Source organism: Takifugu rubripes, chromosome 5 (assembly GCF_901000725.2).
Source record: "Takifugu rubripes chromosome 5, fTakRub1.2, whole genome shotgun sequence".
Taxonomy (NCBI): Eukaryota; Metazoa; Chordata; class Actinopteri; order Tetraodontiformes; family Tetraodontidae; genus Takifugu; species Takifugu rubripes.
In genome coordinates this window covers 8,972,104-8,989,809 of record NC_042289.1, presented here as the reverse complement: position 1 = coordinate 8,989,809, position 17,706 = coordinate 8,972,104, and the positions used below count along the sequence as shown (strand labels likewise).

Sequence of the window (17,706 nt, the reverse complement as noted above, 5' to 3'; positions counted from 1 at the left end):
GTCAGGGACCATGTTTTGTCCTCCCTGGAGTGTGTAGGACACATTGCAGCTGACAGAAGCCTCAAAGTGGTGATGGGTTTGAAGCTCAACAGTAAGGTGTGATGTAAGGGTGAGGAAGTGAGTCTCTGGGTGGAGTTCCCACCATTTTCACCTCCATGTGCTGTGTTGTGTTTGGAGCACTCTAGTTCTGTTGTCAATACAGTGATCCCTCGCTATATCGCGTTTCATCTTTCACGGCTTCGCTGCTTCACGGATTTTTTTTGCGAGTCGTTCATTGCAGTTCTCAAATATAATCGAAGGTGGCATATCCGTTTATAAAAATCTTCTTGCTCAGAAAAAAGAGCGCCAACAACTACCCATAACAATGTTCTTCTCTCGGAGAAAGACTCCTGCGCCTTCAGTAGAAACAGACGCTCCAGCGGAGCGGAGTCAGGACGAAGAGGCACAGCTGGGACTGAAATACGCGAGTGACAATGTTTCCAACCTTGTATTACTATATTAAAATTATTGTTTTAAACAAATTTTGGGCTTTAAAACAGGTTTTGATTTTTGGTTTCATTCTATAGTTCAGTATTGCATTGTAAAAAAATAAAATAAAATAAAGCTGACTACTTCACGGATTTCACTTTTCGCGTGTTATTTTTGGAACGCAACTCCCGCGATAAACGAGGGATCACTGTATTCTCCCATTTGTTTCCAATCCTTGAACCAAACCTGGACAAACGTCCATAATTCCAGTTCCGTATTCAGAGAGGTGCCTGCAGCAGCTGAGAGGAGAGAACAACACAAGCATGGATTCATTCATCTTCATGCTCGCTGAGAACTTCCTGCTAGAGCTTCAACATCAGACTCAACAGGGTCTCCTTCTACACAAGGGTGACGTGTCTGAGCTCTAAATACACTGGTTACATCACTCAAGCACATTATCGTCATGACAACACTCCGTTTAGGCATCAGCAGCCATCGATACATTTATGCACTGTTGCTCAGTGTAACTGCAGAGAATAAAATCAATCCAGCCCAGATTGTTGATCGCTGGATCGATGTGTGTTGATCGTATCATCATCGTGGATCACATCATGAATTATCTGGAACATCGAGTCTTTCACCCTTGATGATCCTGTTGTGACATTTAAACACATAAATATCCTCCACATATTAAACAATAAAATCATTGTTCTTCAAATATATTTTTTTAATGATGAAATGGTTCCCTCTGTTTTTAGACAGCTGACATTTGAGCTCCATTCAGATGCAGCTATAAATGAGTGAGGAGGCCTGCAGGTGCATCCTGGGAAAGTACTGAGGCGTCCAGAGGCCACGCTTCACAGATGAAGCATGAAAACTCAGTTTCACTTTATTATAGATCTGATTTTTCTGTTGTCCTGAGACAAGACACGAAAATCACTGAACTTTTATTGATTATTGTTGAAAACAAGATTTGGAAGAGTCCAAATAAACAGAAAGAGTTCTTTTTCTTCAACTTGATGAGTTTTTATTGAAAGATTGTAAAAACAGAGCAGCTGCAAAGCTGCTCCAAGAGCAGCAGCTCAGCGTGACAACATTGATTCCAAGCATGCAGACTGGTCTCCTCTGACATGTGAAGCTGCTGATGCAGCACAAAGACTAAAGAAGCAGATGTGAAATGGTGCTGCTGCTCCTCCACTATTCTTCACACTCGGACTTCTTGATGCTTTTCTCTGCAGTCTGGGAGCCCACAGACACTTTACAGGTGTAAACCTTCTGCGCGTCCCAGTCTGACGTCAGGATGGACAGATGGCTGCTGATTTGGAAAGTCTGGTCTGCTTGTTGGACAGGAGTGCTGGTGGAGATCCCGCTGCTCACTGAAGTGTCACCAAGCAACCAGCTCACCTCTGCAAAAGGTGCAGAGAGTCTGGACAGACAGACCAGAGTGGCTTTGTTGGACTGGAGCTCAGCTCTGGACGGAGGGAAGACTGTCAGGACAGGAGGAGGGAGGCTGGAGCCTGAAAATACATGAAGAAGAAATTCACACACTCACACAAAGTTCAACAGGAACTAATGAATTTAGGAGTTTGGTTGAAAACATCACAAACACACTGAGCAAATAAAACCTTCAATCCTCAGCAACAATATGAGAAAAATCTCACTAAAGCAGATATTTTACACCATTTCAGAGTCATTTTGAACAAAAACAGCATCAATTAAATATTTGACCAATGTAAAATTATGACCAGCAAATGATACAAAAATATAAAGTTATATATTTAAAATTTATGCTGAATGAAGTTGGATGAATTTTCCAAAACCTTTTTCACTCACTTCCATCAAACACGAGCCAAGAAACCAAAGTCAATTTAAAATACATTTAGTTTGAAAATCTGTTCTGCAGTTATTAAAATAAAACGAAGAAAATTCAACAATATTTGGTGAGAAACTGATTGAAATGATGTAATCTTTGGAGATGTTTCCTTTAGCTGACAGAAAAAGCATCAAATCTTTGTTGTTTCTGCTGAGTGTAAAAGTACTTACTGGTGACAATCAGCTTGGTTCCTGGTCCGAATACCACAGTGATTCAGTTTGTACACACAGCTGTACAAAAACCTGCTGAGAGTCACTGATGAGTGGAGACACTGAGACATGAGAACAGCCTTCACTGGTGACACCATCATCACCATCATCATCATCATCATCACCATCATCATTATCATCATTATCCTCCTCCTCCTCCTCATCATCACCATCACCATCATCATCATCACCATCATCATCATCATCATCATCATCATCACCATCATCATCATCATCATCATCATCACCATCATCATTATCATCATTATCCTCCTCCTCCTCCTCCTCATCACCATCACCATCATCATCATCACCATCATCATCATCATTATCATCATCATCATCACCATCATTACCATCATCATCATCCTCTTCATCTTCTTCATCATCATCGTCATTGTCATAATCATCACCATCATCATCATCTTCATTGTCATCATAATCATGACCATCATCATTATCATCATCATCATCATCATCATCATCATCATCATCATCACAACAGATTCTCTGTTAGAACTTTAATCAACAAACTCTTCATAATATTCCCCATAAAGTCGTTTTGATGACTTAAAGGTGTATTTTAATGGTGATGATGGAGGATGAAGGATGAGTGAGGGAGTTGGTTTTGGTTCTTATTATTTTCAGTGATGAAACAGCAGAAAGTTTCCAACAATCTGAAAGTTTCTCTGAGAAACTGAGTGTGAACATGATTTAATTTGTAATTTAGTGAGACTGAACATGAGCTGATGTATCAGACACTAAAAAGCAGAAGTATTGAGTGAGGAGGTTTTTGTCACAGTCTGAATCACTGTGATACGCCCTCGCTAGCAGAGCCGTCCCATGTTTGACAGTAATAGACTGCTGAGTCTCCCTCCTCCAGATTATTGATCATCAAACGATAATCTGATGTTGACTGATGAGTAGAAGTGAATCTTGGAGATGAGAAACCAGAACCATATATGACAGAACTCCAGACGTGATACCAGCTCAGCACATACTGAGGAACTCCTCCTGGAACCTGTTTATACCAGCGACCACTGTCATCAGTAACAGTTCCCAGGTTACAGTCCATGGTGACTGACTCTCCTCTGCTCAGAGACACAACAGTGGGCTTCTGTGTCAGCACCGTCACAGCACTCACACCTGGAAACAACAAGAGGACATGAAGTCAAGAGAAAGACACAGACTGATGAATCCAGCATGAGCTCAGAGCTGCAGTAAGTCAGCCTCCTCACATGTTAGAGCAGTGATGAGAGTGCAGAGGCTCTCCAGCATGTTGCCACTGTGTGCTGACTATCAACCTGGAAAGTGACTTTACTGCTGACAGATTCAGGCTTTGGAGGATGAGGACAGGAGGTGCTGGAGGAGCAATTTAATAGCCCACTGGAGCTGAGAGGGACTGACAGGAGGAGGAGCTTCTCTTCAATCTGCAGCTTCACCATCAGTGTTTCCTGCCACTGTGTCTTTTCTCTCCCAATTATTTGCATTTTAAATTTTTTGACTTCCACACAGAGTCTCTGTTCTTCTCTAAAGAAAGCTCAGCTTTAATATCCTTCCTTCACATGCTTTGTTACAGCCGAGCAATGTGTCAAGTCCCCACGATGACATCTAAATGTATTTTTAACTGATAGATTTGTGCATTTATTGATTTTTCATTCACTGTGACTTCAGTTCTCAATGATGAACTATAGCAAATATACAGTAGTTTGAATAAAGATCAGATCCTTCACAACAAGCAGTCTAAACAACATTGACGTCATTGAAAATTAAAAAAGTCACCGAGTTGAGACTGATGTGTTTTTAGCTCCAAACATTTAAAGAGCAGCTTTAATATTTTTTCCTGATGTTGGTGAATGTCTCAGTGCAGGAACGTTCAAACTCTTCCACAAAGGTTTGTGTGGCTGCAGGTTTGTGTTGTAACATCAACAGCAGAGCAGCCTTGACTCATTTAATCACCTGATCTGAGTCTTCAGACAGCTGATTGGTCAAACTGTGTCTTGATTGGTTTCATCAAACCTGCAGACTCGACCCTTTGTTGAACTACGCACATGATTTCTACCCACAGATACTAGAGATCCTCTATAAATACGCTGCACTAAGACAAGACAGTGACAGGTGACCAGGCCCACCATATGTAATTCCTGCTGGTATTAAAGCGTCAGACTCGTCACACTCATCAGACTCTGCAACGACTCTCAGAATTCACAATCTGCTTGTGTTGTGATGTCTATTTTCCTCTCAGATGTGCTATATGTTATCAACAAACGGCTCCACCTGCACATGGGGTGAAGGGGGTTGGTGATGATGGACTTTGGCTCAGCTAAATTCTCTACTCAACCACCTCCGTAGTGGAGAACAGAAGGCAGTTCAGGCCTCAGCCTTCAGCTCTCTCACTGCTTCCATAAGCAGCTGCAGCAAAGAAGGTGGCACCTGTGCTCCCACAGGAGATGATCACATCAGTGTCCTGGACCTCTGGAGGACACGGTCTCAGCAGGTGGACACCATGTTGGACACACTTGAAGCACCCCATGACCTGGGAAGCTTGTCCATCAAAGGAAAGGAATTGGTCTTGTAACCAGCGGGGCATTGGTTCAAATCCTCTGATGGGTCACGGGTTGGGGTTCCCATTAGCAAGGCACCTAGTCTTCATTGCACCCTTTGGTCTTTTTACATATTGACATTATCATGAGTAGTTCACACATATTATTGATAATCAGGCTGTTTTTGTCCCAGATTCCCTTCCTGATCAGGGAAGGACGACCAAATATCTTGTCTCTAGATCATCCTAGAAGATAATCCTGTAGTCTGAGGTGTACCAGGAGGGAATTTGTCCCCATAATTGGCTCCAAAATCAGTTGCAGCTTAAGAATCAAAAATATTAAATGTGTTCAATAGTTATGACCAAGAAATCTTAATGTGTGTGAGGAGTTTCCTTCTCAACACTCTACATCCTGCTCTGGTCCTCCAACACTCCGCTCTTCCAAAGTCTGAACTGTTCTCTTTGAAACAAGACAAGACAGGAGGAGGAGGAGGAGGAGGAGGAGGAGGAGGAGGAGGACACTTGATGCTTCCAGGAACACCAGTCCAGCCCAGGAGGGAAGGAGGAGCAGATTTAAATACTGGAGGACACAATTAGACACAGGTGAGACACGTGAGGAACATTAAGATTGGGACAGTCGGAGACAGGGAGGACAGGACGAGACAAAGACAAAGCTGAAACTGGAGTGAACCTCAACAGACACATGTGAACAGACAAGTGAAGCAGCCTCACTGTGGAACTGTGTAAAGGTGTGTGGAGGGTTGGCGATTCAAACACCTGTTCATTCATATGGATCACATTTCCTGTCCTAACTCAGCCCACAGGCAGTTCATCATCAGTCTAAGTGAGTTCAGGATGGTTTAGCTCATTAAATAGCAGGCTTACTCCTCATGATTTATCAAAGAGGTGTTAGATTATAGGACATAATATAAAATAAGGTCAAATAAACCTTTAATAGTCTTACAATGGATAATTGTGCTGTTTGCAGCAGCGTAAAATGATAGTACCACCACACACATGCAATGTGTATAATATAAAAATATAACTAAATTATTGGGAGGAGGCTGTACATGAGGGGGACAAAGTCATTCAAACAAAATTGAGATGACCGCATACAGCACAAAAGTAATATATAAACAGCTACACCCATCAATGTAGCTACATATGTTTCCAAATATACATATTCACATATCTCCATATACAGTGTCTCAGACATTTTGATTTGACATTCTGACAGAAGCAGGTAGGAGCGAGAGACGGGTTCCTCTCCTTCTTGTCAGTTTGCTGCAGAAAGCAGAAGTATTGAGTGAGGAGGTTTTTGTCACAGTCTGAATCACTGTGATACGTACTCTTTAGCAGAGCTGTCCCATGTTAGACAGTAATAGACTGCTGAGTCTCCCTCCTCCAGATTTTTGATCATCAAACGATAATCTGATGTTGACTGATGAGTAGAAGTGAATCTTGGAGATGAGAAACCAGAACCATATGTGACAGAACTCCAGCCGTGATACCAGCTGAGTACAAACTGAGGAACTCCTCCTGGAACCTGCTTATACCAGCGAGCAACATCAGTACTAGTTCCCAGGTTACAGTCCATGGTGACTGACTCTCCTCTGCTCAGAGACACAACAGTGGGCTTCTGTGTCAGCACCGTCACAGCACTCACACCTGGAAACAACAAGAGGACATGAAGTCAAGAGAAAGACACAGACTGATGAATCCAGCATGAGCTCAGAGCTGCAGTAAGTCAGCCTCCTCACATGTTAGAGCAGTGATGAGAGTGCAGAGGCTCTCCAGCATGTTGCCACTGTGTCCTGACTATCAACCTGGAAAGTGACTTTACTGCTGACAGATTCAGGCTTTGGAGGATGAGGAGAGGAGGTGCTGGAGGAGCAATTTAATAGCCCACTGGAGCTGAGAGGGACTGACAGGAGGAGGAGCTTCTCTTCAATCTGCAGCTTTTCTCCTGTGTGTGATGTGGAAAAGAGCAGATTGGAGCTCCAACGTTTCATTTACATGAAGTTAAATAAAGACCATCAGAGCTGCAGGTGCTTCCTGCTGATGGAGGAGCTGAGTCAGGTCACATCTGAAGGAGCTGCTTTCTCTGTTTCTATGGTGATGCAGTGCTCCTCTCCGGTGGACTTGAACAGAACAACATCCTTCATGGACAAAATTTCTCTGTGTCACAGGTTTGTACATGTAATTTCTCTTTAAGGGTTTGATTATCCTCATGTAGAGAAATAAAAGTATGGATTTACCACCCTAAAGACTCTTTCTAATCGCTCAGTTTAATGCTCCCTCTGATTATTGCCATCATCAAGTCCTCACTCACCACTAGAATTGTTCCGTCCATTTTCCAACTACAGCATTTTGTTACATTCTAAAAAACCTGGTTCAAATCCCAATAATTACAGTCATCTTTGCCCCATTTCTAATTTAGCATAAATTTACAACATTCTTGAAAAATCATTTGTCTCCCAACTACACACCCATTAATGTTTCCAGTCTGGTCTCCCTCAACATCACAGCACTGAGATCGCCCTATTTTAAATATCCAAGCATCTCCTCTGTGCAGCTGGCTCCAGCTTCCTCTCCCTCCTGGACCTTCTTGATCTTTGATCTAAGTGGCACTTCTACACCATCTCACAGCCCATCCTCCTCAATAGACTCCTCCATTGGTGTCCCCCACACCCCCCCCCAACTGCTTTCATTCATATCTCATAGGCTTCACTCAGCTCTTGCAATTTGACAAAGAATGTTGTAAATTTATCTCCAACTTCAATCACAAATCGGTGACATCACTCGTCATCATACTTTCACTATTACTGGTACACGAAGGTGGAACCCAGAATGCAGACAGGAGGCGGGAAATCTCAAAGTAAAACATTTATTAAAGTGCTGGTGACACCGAAATGTGCGTTGGGGAATCGTGAACAGAGAAACCCAACTCAGAACGGTGCTCTTCAACAGAGACGCAGATAATCCAAACAGGAACAGCGAAGGTTTAAAGTCTATAAACACTCAGTTACCAACAGGACAAAAGAAACTACCGGACTCTGATCGGCTCCTGCCAGCTGCTTAAAAAGACTTCCAATCAAGCTGATCAGCTGCAGGTGTGGAAGCAGGCAGCACGTGACGGGAAACAGGTCAACCCCGCCCCCTGGTGGAGACAAACTGCAATTACAAAACAGACATGAACAGGATCATGACATTCACCTGTGTAACCTCAACCATCTCCGTCCCTCCATCTCTCTCCTGCTGCTTTCATTCTTTTCCTCATCTTTGTCACCTGTTTAGATGATTGCAGCTTTCTCCTCTTAAGTCACCTCAATAAACTCCTCCAGGTCCAGAACTCTGCTGCTGGCATCATAACCAACCCTCCTCCTCCACCACATCACCTCCACCCTTCAGCAGCTCCACTGCCCCCCCCCCCCCCCCCCCCCCCCCCCCCCCCCCCACCCCCCACATTAATGTCCATCCACCTCCTCCATACCCGAGTGTTTCCCTCTCAACACCCTCCTGTGTCTCTCTTTCTAACTTTCTAACTTGCTTTCTGCTCATTTTGCCGGTCTGTTGCCTGCAGTGCTCCAACACTGCGACCTGTTCCTGCCTGTTTCGCCCAGCCTGCTTCCTGCCTCGCTGTGGTCTCATCTCTGCTGAGAATTGCTGGCACACACGCTGTTCATTTTCAGTCAGAGCTGAAGCTGATCTTGTCATCTGTGTCTGCATTTGGGGGCTCAGTTCACGTCTGTCAATCTTCCGTAACAATGAATCACTCCTCATCTTCAAATCTAGACTCATTAGACACCTCTTTAATTCAGTCTGGTTGTATTAACTTCACTTTTACTTGTTTCAGTGTTTCTTGCTTTTATTTTAATGTTGTATAGTATCAATAACTGAGCTACTGGTCAGATGTACAGTGATGTCAAGAATACTGACAGGCTCTTCTGATCACATGTATGTGTGTAGGTATTGATATGTATTGATTATGACATACAAAAAATCTTCATTTTAGTTCCACATGTATTTGCATGAGGGATGTATGGATCTGTTCCTTTTTCTTTTTCCTGCTCTTCTCCCACTTCTTACCTTCTTTGTCATCAGCAAGAGGGTCCCCTCATATGGGCCTGGTCCTGCTCAGGGTTTCTTCCTGTTAAACTGGACTTTAGCCCTGCAGCTGTTGCTGTCTCAATGATCAGCCTCTGAATTCCTCTGAAGCTTCTTGATTGTAATTAATGCTTTGTTGATAAAGTTGAGTTGAGCCGAGCTGCCTTGGTTTGACCTGGATCAGTCCCTCCAGATCAGACAGGGACAGGACTGGTGTGAATGTGGATCGTGTGTAGAGCAGGTGGACCCGCCTTTGCTCAGCATTTGAGCATTGTCACATTGGCAGCAGTAGCGGATGTGACCTCCTGCTGAGAGGGGCGTGGCTGCTGGTTTCCTCTCATCTCATGAGTCGTTACATCAATGTTGTCATTACATCAATGTTGTCATTACATCAATGTTGTCATTACGTCGATGTTATTATTACACCTTTTTGTGCGCCTGATCATTGTGAGGTAAACAATGGACAGCATGGACGATATCAGTGAGTTGATGGTCAGCGTGGCTCCAAAATTTACTAGCTCAGCACAGATTGAACCATATCCAAGCACTAATTTAGCAAAGACACATTTATTTTTGGGGCTAATCTGGTAAGATTGTAACACAGGACCGAGGACTATTTTCCCAAATGTATTCTTCAGTGACTCGGCTACAAAGGGACGGAGTCATTCCTGAAGAATTTCTCTAAATACTTTTTTGAACTCCATTCTGTTGGCAAATAATGTGTCTGTCTTAAATTACTGCAGTATATCAGATTTGTTCATCACAACAGCTCAAAGTTTCACAAAGTATAAACAAACAGCCTATTAGGTAACGGTGTGATAGTTTGAGTCAGTGGTGCTCAGTGGGACAAAAATGTTACCTGATAATCTGTAACTGCTGTGCTGCTCCATGTCAGTCGGTGTCTGACTGAACTTTACTGGCTCCAGCCAACACCAGTACTGATCCAGTTACAGGCCCGTCCATCCTGTCTCTGAGCACTTTGGACTGTTCTGGACACTTCAGTTATGTTGTAGTTCTGGAATATGACAGCACCACAAGATAGTGGGTTTCTGTTAGCTTCACGTTTGATTTAGCTGAAATCTTTTTACTTAAAATTTCTAAAGGTTTAGCTTCAGTAATTTTAACTTATTCACAATGGTTCTTAAAGTGACAGATGTCAATCAAAAGCTGCCCTTCAATGATTGACAGATCAAAGATCACAACCTCTGATTGGACTCTCAACAATATCCAGATTAAACCAGTTCTGTCCCAGTCTAATCTGGAGAAACTGCTTCAGCTCAACATTTAATTCTTAAACAAAAGTTTCAGTCAAGTAGCTTCACGGGATCCCAGAGGCTGATCACTGAGTCAACAGTGGCAGGTCAAAAGGTTCTTTAAAATGGAAGAAATCTTGAGCAGGACCAAGATGGTATGGTGGGGATGGGCTCCATTTGATGAGAAAAGGGTAAAGAAGGAAAGAATAGAAGAGGAAAAGCAAGGTAGAAAGAAGAAAAGAAAAACATCTCGACATCAATTGGGTTTTATCCTCTTACATTTTTATGATCAAATGATTACATGTGTAAACATGTGAAACACCAGAGACATTTTGTCCATGAAGGATGTTGTTCTGTTCAAGTCCACCAGAGAGGAGCACTGCATCACCATAGAAACAGAGAAAGCAGCTCCTTCAGCTGTGACCTGACTCAGCTCCTCCATCAGCAGGAAGCACCTGCAGCTCTGATGGTCTTTATTTAACTTCATGTAAATGAAACGTTGGAGCTCCAATCTGCTCTTTTCCACATCACACACAGGAGAAAAGCAGCAGATTGAAGAGAAGCTCCTCCTCCTGTCAGTCCCTCTCAGCTCCAGTGGGCTATTAAATTGCTCCTCCAGCACCTCCTCTCCTCATCCTCCAAAGCCTGAATCTGTCAGCAGTAAAGTCACTTTCCAGGTTGATAGTCAGCACACAGTGGCAACATGCTGGAGAGCCTCTGCACTCTCATCACTGCTCTAACATGTGAGGAGGCTGACTTACTGCAGCTCTGAGCTCATGCTGGATTCATCAGTCTGTGTCTTTCTCTTGACTTCATGTCCTCTTGTTGTTTCCAGGTGTGAGTGCTGTGACGGTGCTGACACAGAAGCCCACTGTTGTGTCTCTGAGCAGAGGAGAGTCAGTCACCATGGACTGTAACCTGGGAACTATTAACAACTATGCTAGCTGGTATAAACAGGTTCCAGGAGGAGTTCCTCAGTATGTACTGAGCTGGTATCACAGCTGGAGTTCTGTCACATATGGTTCTGGTTTCTCGTCTCCAAGATTCACTTCTACTCATCAGTCAACATCAGATTATCATTTAATGATCAATAATCTGGAGGAGGGAGACTCAGCAGTTTATTACTGTGAAACATGGGACGGCTCTGCTAAAGAGCACGTATCACAGTGATTCAGACTGTGACAAAAACCTCCTCACTCAATACTTCTGCTTTTTAGTGTCTGATACATCAGCTCATGTTCAGTCTCACTAAATTAGAAAATCAACTCATATTTACACATATTGAAGTCGGTTTAAGCTCAACAATGTAAATGGAGCCTTCAAGGAAGGACACTCATCCTGTAGAGATCCTCATGTGCCACAGGTGAACCCAGATCATAATCCATCAAGTTGAGGTAAAAACACAAATGAATTCCTACAAATCATCAGTCATGTTGAGCAGCAGTGGGAAAACCTGAAGGACAACATATCAATATGATGTACAACATCAGTAACCTTCCTACCGACCTTGTGAAGACAGTGTTCATCCCACTCCCAAAGAAACCAGGAACAAGAGAATGTGGGCTGTTCAGAACAGTCAGACATGAGAGCCACCTCACAAAGTTACTAAGAATCATCATGCTCACACTAAGAAATAAAATTAAACCAGAGATGTAGATTCATAGAGGTCAAAGCTCCATCAGATGGAAAATACACTTTCAGAAGTATTACTTGTTTCATCAATTCTGACCAAAGCATTCAACACAGTCAATCATGAAGCAATAATCCAGATGCTGAAGCACAGAAACATCGATGGAAAGGATTCACAAATGAGAAAAAATCCTCTCTTGGCAGCAAAGTGCAGCAGTGACCAGGAACACTCTCAAATGGAAAAGGATCCTTTACGGCACGTCTCCTTTAAATAAAGGAGGGAAGTGTGGTGACCTTCAAAGAGGAACAAAAATCAGCAGGATTACTAATCTTGAATATAAACAACCTGGGTTTCAGAGTCCACATTTACCACTAAGATGTTGAAAGGATCAGACGCTGGTGAACAGGAGCTAAAGGCTTAAACAGCCAGTTGATGAGTACTTGGCTGCAGGTGAAACTGTCGCCAGCAACTGCTGCGAAAAAGTGTCTAAACCACGCCCCCTAGAGAGGGATTAGAGCTGGTGTCATGGCAACACATAGAACGGGCAACAGTCACAATTCAGAGGGCAACAGATCAGTTTAGATGGAGAGAAATGGTGTCCTGAGCTGAAAGGCACTTGATTAATGTGGTGATAAACCACTCTGGGGAGCTGCTCCGTTTTAGTTTTCTGGGTCTTGGAATGAACAGATTTGAACACTTTATGAAATGAACCATTTAATAAACGGAACAATAAGGAGTAAGCCTTCTATTTAATGAACTAAACCATCCTGAACTCACTTAGACTGATGATGAACTGCCTGTGGGCTGAGTTAGGACAGGAAATGTGATCCATATGAATGAACAGGTGTTTGAATCGCCAACCCTCCACACACCTTTACACAGTTCCACTGTGAGGCTGCTTCACTTGTCTGTTCACATGTGTCTGTTGAGGTTCACTCCAGTTTCAGCTTTGTCTTTGTCTCGTCCTGTCCTCCCTGTCTCTGACTGTCCCAATCTTAATGTTTCTCATGTGTCTCACCTGTGTCTAATTATGTCCTCCAGTATTTAAATCTGCTCCTCCTTCCCTCCTGGGCTGGACTGGTCTTCCTGGAAGCATCAAGTGTCCTCCTCCTCCTCCTCCTCCTCCTCCTCCTCCTCCTGTCTTGTCTTGTTTCAAAGAGAACAGTTTAGACTTTGGAAGAGCGGAGTGTTGGAGGACCAGAGCAGGATGTAGAGTGTTGAGAAGGAAACTCCTCACACACGTGAAGATTTCTTGGTCACAACTATTGAACACATTTAATATTTTGGAGTTTTAGGCTGCAACTGATTTTGGAGCCAAATATGGGGACAAATTCCCTCCTGGTACACCTCAGACTACAGGATTATCTTCTAGGATGATCTAGAGACAAGATATTTGGTCGTTCTTCCCTGATAAGGAAGGGAATCCGGGACAAAAACAGCCTGATTATCAATAATATGTGTGAACTGCTCATGATAATGTCAATATGTAAACAGAACAAAGGGTGCAATGAAGACTAGGTGCCTTGCTAATGGGAACCCCAACCCGTGACCCATCAGAGGATCTGAACCAATGCCCCGCTGGTTGCAAAACCAATTCCTTTCCTTGGAGGGACAAGCTTCCCAGGTCATGGGCTGCTTCAAGTGTGTCCAACATGGTGTCCACCTGCTGAGACCGTGTCCTCCAGAGGTCCAGGACACTGATGTGATCATCTCCTGTGGGAGCACAGGTGCCACCTTCTTTGCTGCAGCTGCTTATGGAAGCAGTGAGAGAGCTGAAGGCTGAGGCCTGAACTGCCTTCTGTTCTCCACTACGGAGGTGGAGTAGAGAATTTAGCTGAGTCAAAGTCCATCATCACCAACCCCCTTCACCCCACGTGCAGGTGGAGCCGTTTGTTGATAAAATATAGCACATCTGAGAGGAAAATAGACATCACAACACAAGCAGATTGTGAATTCTGAGAGTCTTTGCAGAGTCTGATGAGTGTGACGAGTCTGACGCTTTAATACCAGCAGGAATTACATGTGGTGGGCCTGGTCACCTGTCACTGTCTTGTCTTAGTGCAGTGTATTTATAGAAGATCTCTAGTATCTGTGGGTAGAAATCATGTGCGTAGTTCAACAAAGGGTCGAGTCTGCAGGTTTGATGAAACCAATCAAGACACCGTTTGACCAATCAGCTGTCTGAAGACTCAGATCAGGTGATTAAATGAGTCAAGGCTGCTCTGCTGTTGATGTTACAACACAAACCTGCAGCCACACAAACCTTTGTGGAAGAGTTTGAACGTTCCTGCCCTGAGACATTCACCAACATCAGGAAAAAATATTAAAGCTGCTCTTTAAATGTTTGGAGCTAAACACACATCAGTCTCAACTCAGTGACTATTTAATTTTCGATGAAGTCAATGTTATTTAGTCTGCTTGTTGTGAAGGATCTGATCTTTATTCAAACTACTGTATATTTGCTATAGTTCATCATTGAGGTCCAGCCAGGAGAGAACTGAAGTCATGGTGAATGAAAAATCAATAAATGCACAAATCTATGTGGTAAAAATACATTTAGATGTCATAGTGGGGACTTGACCCATTGTTGGGCTGTAACAAAGCATGTAAAGGAAGGATATTAAAGCTGAGCTTTCTTTAGAGAAGAACAGAAACTCTGTGTGGCAGTCGAAAAATTCAAAATGCAAATAATTGGGAGAGAAAAGACACAGTGGCAGGAAACACTGATGGTGAAGTAGCAGATTGAAGAGAAGCTCCTCCTCCTGTCAGTCCCTCTCAGCTCCAGTGGGCTATTAAATTGCTCCTCCAGCACCTCCTCTCCTCATCCTCCAAAGCCTGAATCTGTCAGCAGTAAAGTCACTTTCCAGGTTGATAGTCAGCACACAGTGGCAACATGCTGGAGAGCCTCTGCACTCTCATCACTGCTCTAACATGTGAGGAGGCTGACTTACTGCAGCTCTGAGCTCATGCTGGATTCATCAGTCTGTGTCTTTCTCTTGACTTCATGTCCTCTTGTTGTTTCCAGGTGTGAGTGCTGTGACGGTGCTGACACAGAAGCCCACTGTTGTGTCTCTGAGCAGAGGAGAGTCAGTCACCATGGACTGTAACCTGGGAACTGTTACTGACTATGCTGCTAGCTGGTATAAACAGGTTCCAGGAGGAGTTCCTCAGTTTGTACTGAGCTGGCGTAGCAGCTGGAGTTCTGTCACATATGGTTCTGGTTTCTCATCTCCAAGATTCACTTCTACTCATCAGTCAACATCACATTATCGTTTGATGATCAATAATCTGGAGGAGGGAGACTCAGCAGTTTATTATTGTGGAACATGGGACTACTCTGCTAGCGAGGGCGTATCACAGTGATTCAGACTGTGACAAAAACCTCCTCACTCAATACTTCTGCTTTTTAGTGTCTGATACATCAGCTCATGTTCAGTCTCACTAAATTACAAATCAACTCATGTTCACACTCAGTTTCTCAGAGAAACTTTCAGAATGTTGGAAACTTTCTGCTGTTTCATCACTGAAAATAACAAGAACCAAAACCAACTCCCTCACTCATCCTTCATCCTCCATCATCACAAATAAAATACACCTTTAAGTCATCAAAACGACTTTATGGGGAATATGAAGAGTTTGTTGATTAAAGTTCTAACAGAGAGTCTGTTGTGATGATGATGATGATGATGATGATAATGATGATGATGGTGTTGATAATATTGATGATGATGGTGATGATGATGATGATGGTGTTGATAATATTGATGATGATGGTGATGATGATGATGGTGATGATGATGATAACAATGATGATGGTGATGGTGATGGTGATGATGATGATGATGATGATGATGGTGATGGTGATGGTGATGATGATGGTGATGGTGATGGTGATGATGGTGTCACCAGTGAAGGCTGTTCTCATGTCTCAGTGTCTCCACTCATCAGTGACTCTCAGCAGGTTTTTGTACAGCTGTGTGTACAAACTGAATCACTGTGGTATTCGGACCAGGAACCAAGCTGATTGTCACCAGTAAGTACTTTTACACTCAGCAGAAACAACAAAGATTTGATGCTTTTGATACAAACTAGAAGCTTTTTCATAGAAATGTGGAGTGTGGAAATGATTTGAAATATTCTTCTGTTAGTCTTTGACCTGCTTTGATACTTTATCTGTCAGCTAAAGGAAACATCTCCAAAGATTACATCATTTCAATCAGTTTCTCACCAAATATTGTTGAGTTTTCTTCATTTTCACCTGTTTTTAATAACTGCAGAACAGATTTTCTACCTAAACGTATTTTAAATTGACTTTGGTTTCTTGGCTCGTGTTTGATGGAAGTGACTGAAAAAGGTTTTGTAAAATTCATCCAAATTTATTCAGCTGAAATTCTCATTTTAAATGTATAACTTTATATTTTTGTATCATTTGCTGGTCATAATTTTACTTTGGTCAAATATTTAATTGATTCTGTTTATATTCAAAATGACTCTGAAATGGTGTAAAATATCTGGTTTAGTGAGATTTTCCTCATATTGTTGCTGAAGATTGAAGGTTTTATTTGCTCAGTGTGTTTGTGATGTTTTCAACCAAACTCCTAAATTCATTAGTTCCTGTTGAACTTTGTGTGAGTGTGTGAATTTCTTCTTCATGTATTTTCAGGCTCCAGCCTCCCTCCTCCTGTCCTGACAGTCTTCCCTCCGTCCAGAGCTGAGCTCCAGTCCAACAAAGCCACTCTGGTCTGTCTGTCCAGACTCTCTGCACCTTTTGCAGAGGTGAGCTGGTTGCTTGGTGACACTTCAGTGAGCAGCGGGATCTCCACCAGCACTCCTGTCCAACAAGCAGACCAGACTTTCCAAATCAGCAGCCATCTGTCCATCCTGACGTCAGACTGGGACGCGCAGAAGGTTTACACCTGTAAAGTGTCTGTGGGCTCCCAGACTGCAGAGAAAAGCATCAAGAAGTCCGAGTGTGAAGAATAGTGGAGGAGCAGCAGCACCATTTCACATCTGCTTCTTTAGTCTTTGTGCTGCATCAGCAGCTTCACATGTCAGAGGAGACCAGTCTGCATGCTTGGAATCAATGTTGTCACGCTGAGCTGCTGCTCTTGGAGCAGCTTTGCAGCTGCTCTGTTTTTACAATCTTTCAATAAAAACTCATCAAGTTGAAGAAAAAGAACTCTTTCTGTTTATTTGGACTCTTCCAAATCTTGTTTTCAACAATAATCAATAAAGGTTCAGTGATTTTCGTGTCTTGTCTCAGGACAACAGAAAAATCAGATCTATAATAAAGTGAAACTGAGTTTTCATGCTTCATCTGTGAAGCGTGGCCTCTGGACGCCTCAGTACTTTCCCAGGATGCACCTGCAGGCCTCCTCACTCATTTATAGCTGCATCTGAATGGAGCTCAAATGTCAGCTGTGTAAAAAAAGAGGGAACTGTTTCATCATTAAAAAATTAGTTAAAGAATTAAAGAATTATTTTATTGTTTAATATGTGGAGGATATTTTTGTGTTTTAATGTCACAACAGGATCATCAAGGGTGAAAGACTCAATGTTCCAGATAATTCATGATGTGATCCACGATGATGATACGATCAACACACATCGATCCAGCGATCAAC

The 17,706-nt window shown here is 42.9% G+C and overlaps 2 protein-coding genes across 3 annotated transcripts; one reads left to right on the top strand and one right to left on the bottom strand.

Annotated features, from left to right (window-relative positions):
- Nucleotides 1-1,665: 1,665 nt before the first annotated feature.
- LOC101067525 (immunoglobulin lambda-1 light chain) lies at nt 1,666-6,892 on the bottom strand. Its single transcript, XM_029836347.1, has 4 exons — nt 6,853-6,892; nt 6,438-6,760; nt 2,512-2,545; nt 1,666-1,985 (listed from the first exon to the last, which is right to left on the bottom strand). Exons 1-4 carry the CDS (start codon nt 6,890-6,892, stop codon nt 1,666-1,668), a joined length of 717 nt encoding a protein of 238 aa, XP_029692207.1.
- A 4,264-nt stretch (nt 6,893-11,156) lies between these two features.
- Nucleotides 11,157-17,065, top strand: LOC101080026 (immunoglobulin lambda-1 light chain-like). 2 transcript variants are annotated; one of them, XM_029837024.1, is made up of 4 exons: nt 14,976-15,015; nt 15,108-15,430; nt 16,079-16,115; nt 16,746-17,065. In XM_029837024.1, exons 1-4 carry the CDS (start codon nt 14,976-14,978, stop codon nt 17,063-17,065), a joined length of 720 nt encoding a protein of 239 aa, XP_029692884.1. The 2 variants fall into 2 exon arrangements, 1 of the variants encoding a protein (XP_029692884.1); XR_003888635.1 differs by lacking the exons at nt 14,976-15,015; nt 16,079-16,115; nt 16,746-17,065 and adding an exon at nt 11,157-11,195 and having other exon boundaries at nt 15,108-15,243.
- Nucleotides 17,066-17,706: the final 641 nt, after the last annotated feature.